The sequence below is a fragment of the Aplysia californica genome, unplaced genomic scaffold, assembly GCF_000002075.1.
Source record: "Aplysia californica isolate F4 #8 unplaced genomic scaffold, AplCal3.0 scaffold00361, whole genome shotgun sequence".
Lineage (NCBI taxonomy): Eukaryota > Metazoa > Mollusca > Gastropoda > Aplysiida > Aplysiidae > Aplysia > Aplysia californica.
Genome location: NW_004797631.1, coordinates 167,470 through 169,242, shown reverse-complemented (window position 1 = coordinate 169,242; position 1,773 = coordinate 167,470). Strand labels below are relative to the sequence as shown.

At 49.7% G+C, this 1,773-nt stretch overlaps 1 protein-coding gene across 1 annotated transcript in view; it reads right to left on the bottom strand.

Annotated features, from left to right (window-relative positions):
- LOC101864540 (pyrroline-5-carboxylate reductase 1, mitochondrial) overlaps positions 1 to 1,773 on the bottom strand; it is a 24,901-nt gene that overhangs the window by 7,031 nt on the left and 16,097 nt on the right. Inside the window, exons 2-3 of the mRNA XM_005103161.3 lie at positions 1,396 to 1,643; positions 414 to 626 (exon numbers count right to left, since the gene is read on the bottom strand). Of these exons, the coding sequence (XP_005103218.1) occupies positions 414 to 626; positions 1,396 to 1,643 (461 nt within the window). The remainder of the gene's footprint in view (positions 1 to 413; positions 627 to 1,395; positions 1,644 to 1,773) is intronic.

The window sequence follows — 1,773 nt, the reverse complement described above, 5'->3', positions numbered from 1 at the left end:
TCAAATCTTTTTTTTGGGTCTCGACACCTTTCAGTCCATTGAAATTACTGCGTGGATTTTACTAAAACATGTTGAACAAATTCACACAAAATGTAGTGGCTAAGTGAGAGGTGAGTTTAGACTCTAGAGTAAAGTCAAGCAAGTGTCCATGACACGGAGATCAGATGGGTGGTCACTGATATTTAAGTAGAATTATGTATTTACGTATGTATTATGTGTATGTATTCATTTATAATCATGTATTTATGTAGGTATACATGTATGTATTTATGCATTGTATGTATTTATAATTATGCATTTATGTATGTGTTTATGTATGTATGTTTGCCATGGTAAACCAAATTGCCTTTTTGGGATCAATAAAAATGTACAATGGAATCTATAATTAAATTCTATTTCGAAACCACACTCACGTAGGCGGGTCCACTGCCGCTGAGGCCCGTGACGGCGTCCAGGAGAGACTCTGCCCCCTCCTCACACAAGCCCACCGAGCCCAGGAGCGTGCGCACAACCTCAGGGTCGCCGCGGCGCGCGTTCGAGCCCGGGCTGAGCACGGAGGCGCCGGCCTGCACCAGGGACGGTGTGTTGGGCATCACGCGGATCACTCGAGTGCCTTGTGGGAGGACCTGGGGATGAGGGGGGGGGGGGAGAGGGAGGAAACATGAAATGAAATGGTATAGATTTAACGCCCTTATCAACAATATTAGGTTATTTAAGAGGCGGAAGGAGGATAGGGGAGAGATATAGATAGATGGTGAGATGGGTGAATGGTGGGATGGTGGATTGGTGGGATGATGGGGTGGCGAGATGGTGGGGATAAAATGGCAGTAGGGGGGATATAGACGGTGAGAAGGTAAGATGGTGGGATGGTGAAATGGCGGGATGGTGGAATGGTCAGACGGTGGATTTGTGGGATGATGGCGTGGTGAGATGGTGGGATGGTGGTAAGGTGAAGTAATGGAATGGTGAAATGGTGGACTGGTGGGATGGTGAAATGGTGGGATAGTGGAAGGGGCGTAATGGTGAAAACAAAAGAAGGAGAGGAAAAATTACGATAGTGAGGATGAGGAAAGAAAAAGCAGCAGTTCCCCCAAAGTTGTTCCGGTACTGTATGAGCATGGCATTGATAAATCAGCCCATTTACAATTCTACAATGCATAAGAATATGTTAACATCCCCCCTTTGAGAATGGCCTAAAGACAACTTCAGTCAGTAGCACTGCTCTGGTGGGGAGCTGATGGTGATCACAATAACAATGACCACAACAACTAGAAGAAAGATTGGCGCTCATATGACCTTATGCAGTTGCGAGCGCTGTAAAACCTCTATTAAAACTAAACAACAAGAAAGACCACTCCATCATCTAATCGACGGTCCGAGCGACTCATGACTCACCTGTTCTAACGAGCTGATGGTCACTCCGGCCGCTATGGACACGAACACCTGCTTGTCCGTGCTGACCTCCGGCGACACCTCCTCCAGCACCTTCTTGACCACGTTGGGCTTGACCGCCACCACCACCAGCTCGCTGTCGGCCACCACCTCCTTGTTGCTCTGTGTGGTGCGCACGCCCAGCTGCTGCAGGCTCTGGAGGGCCAGGGGGCTCGAGTCACTCACCACGATGTTGGTGGCACGGACCAGACCTGGAGGGGAGGGGAGGGAGGGAGGAAGAGCGAGGGAGGGGGAAAAGGGAGGGAAGGAGGAGGAGGTGGAGGTGGAGGAAATGGAGGTGGAGGAGGAAGGAGAGGGAGGGAGGGAGGGGGAAGAGGGTGG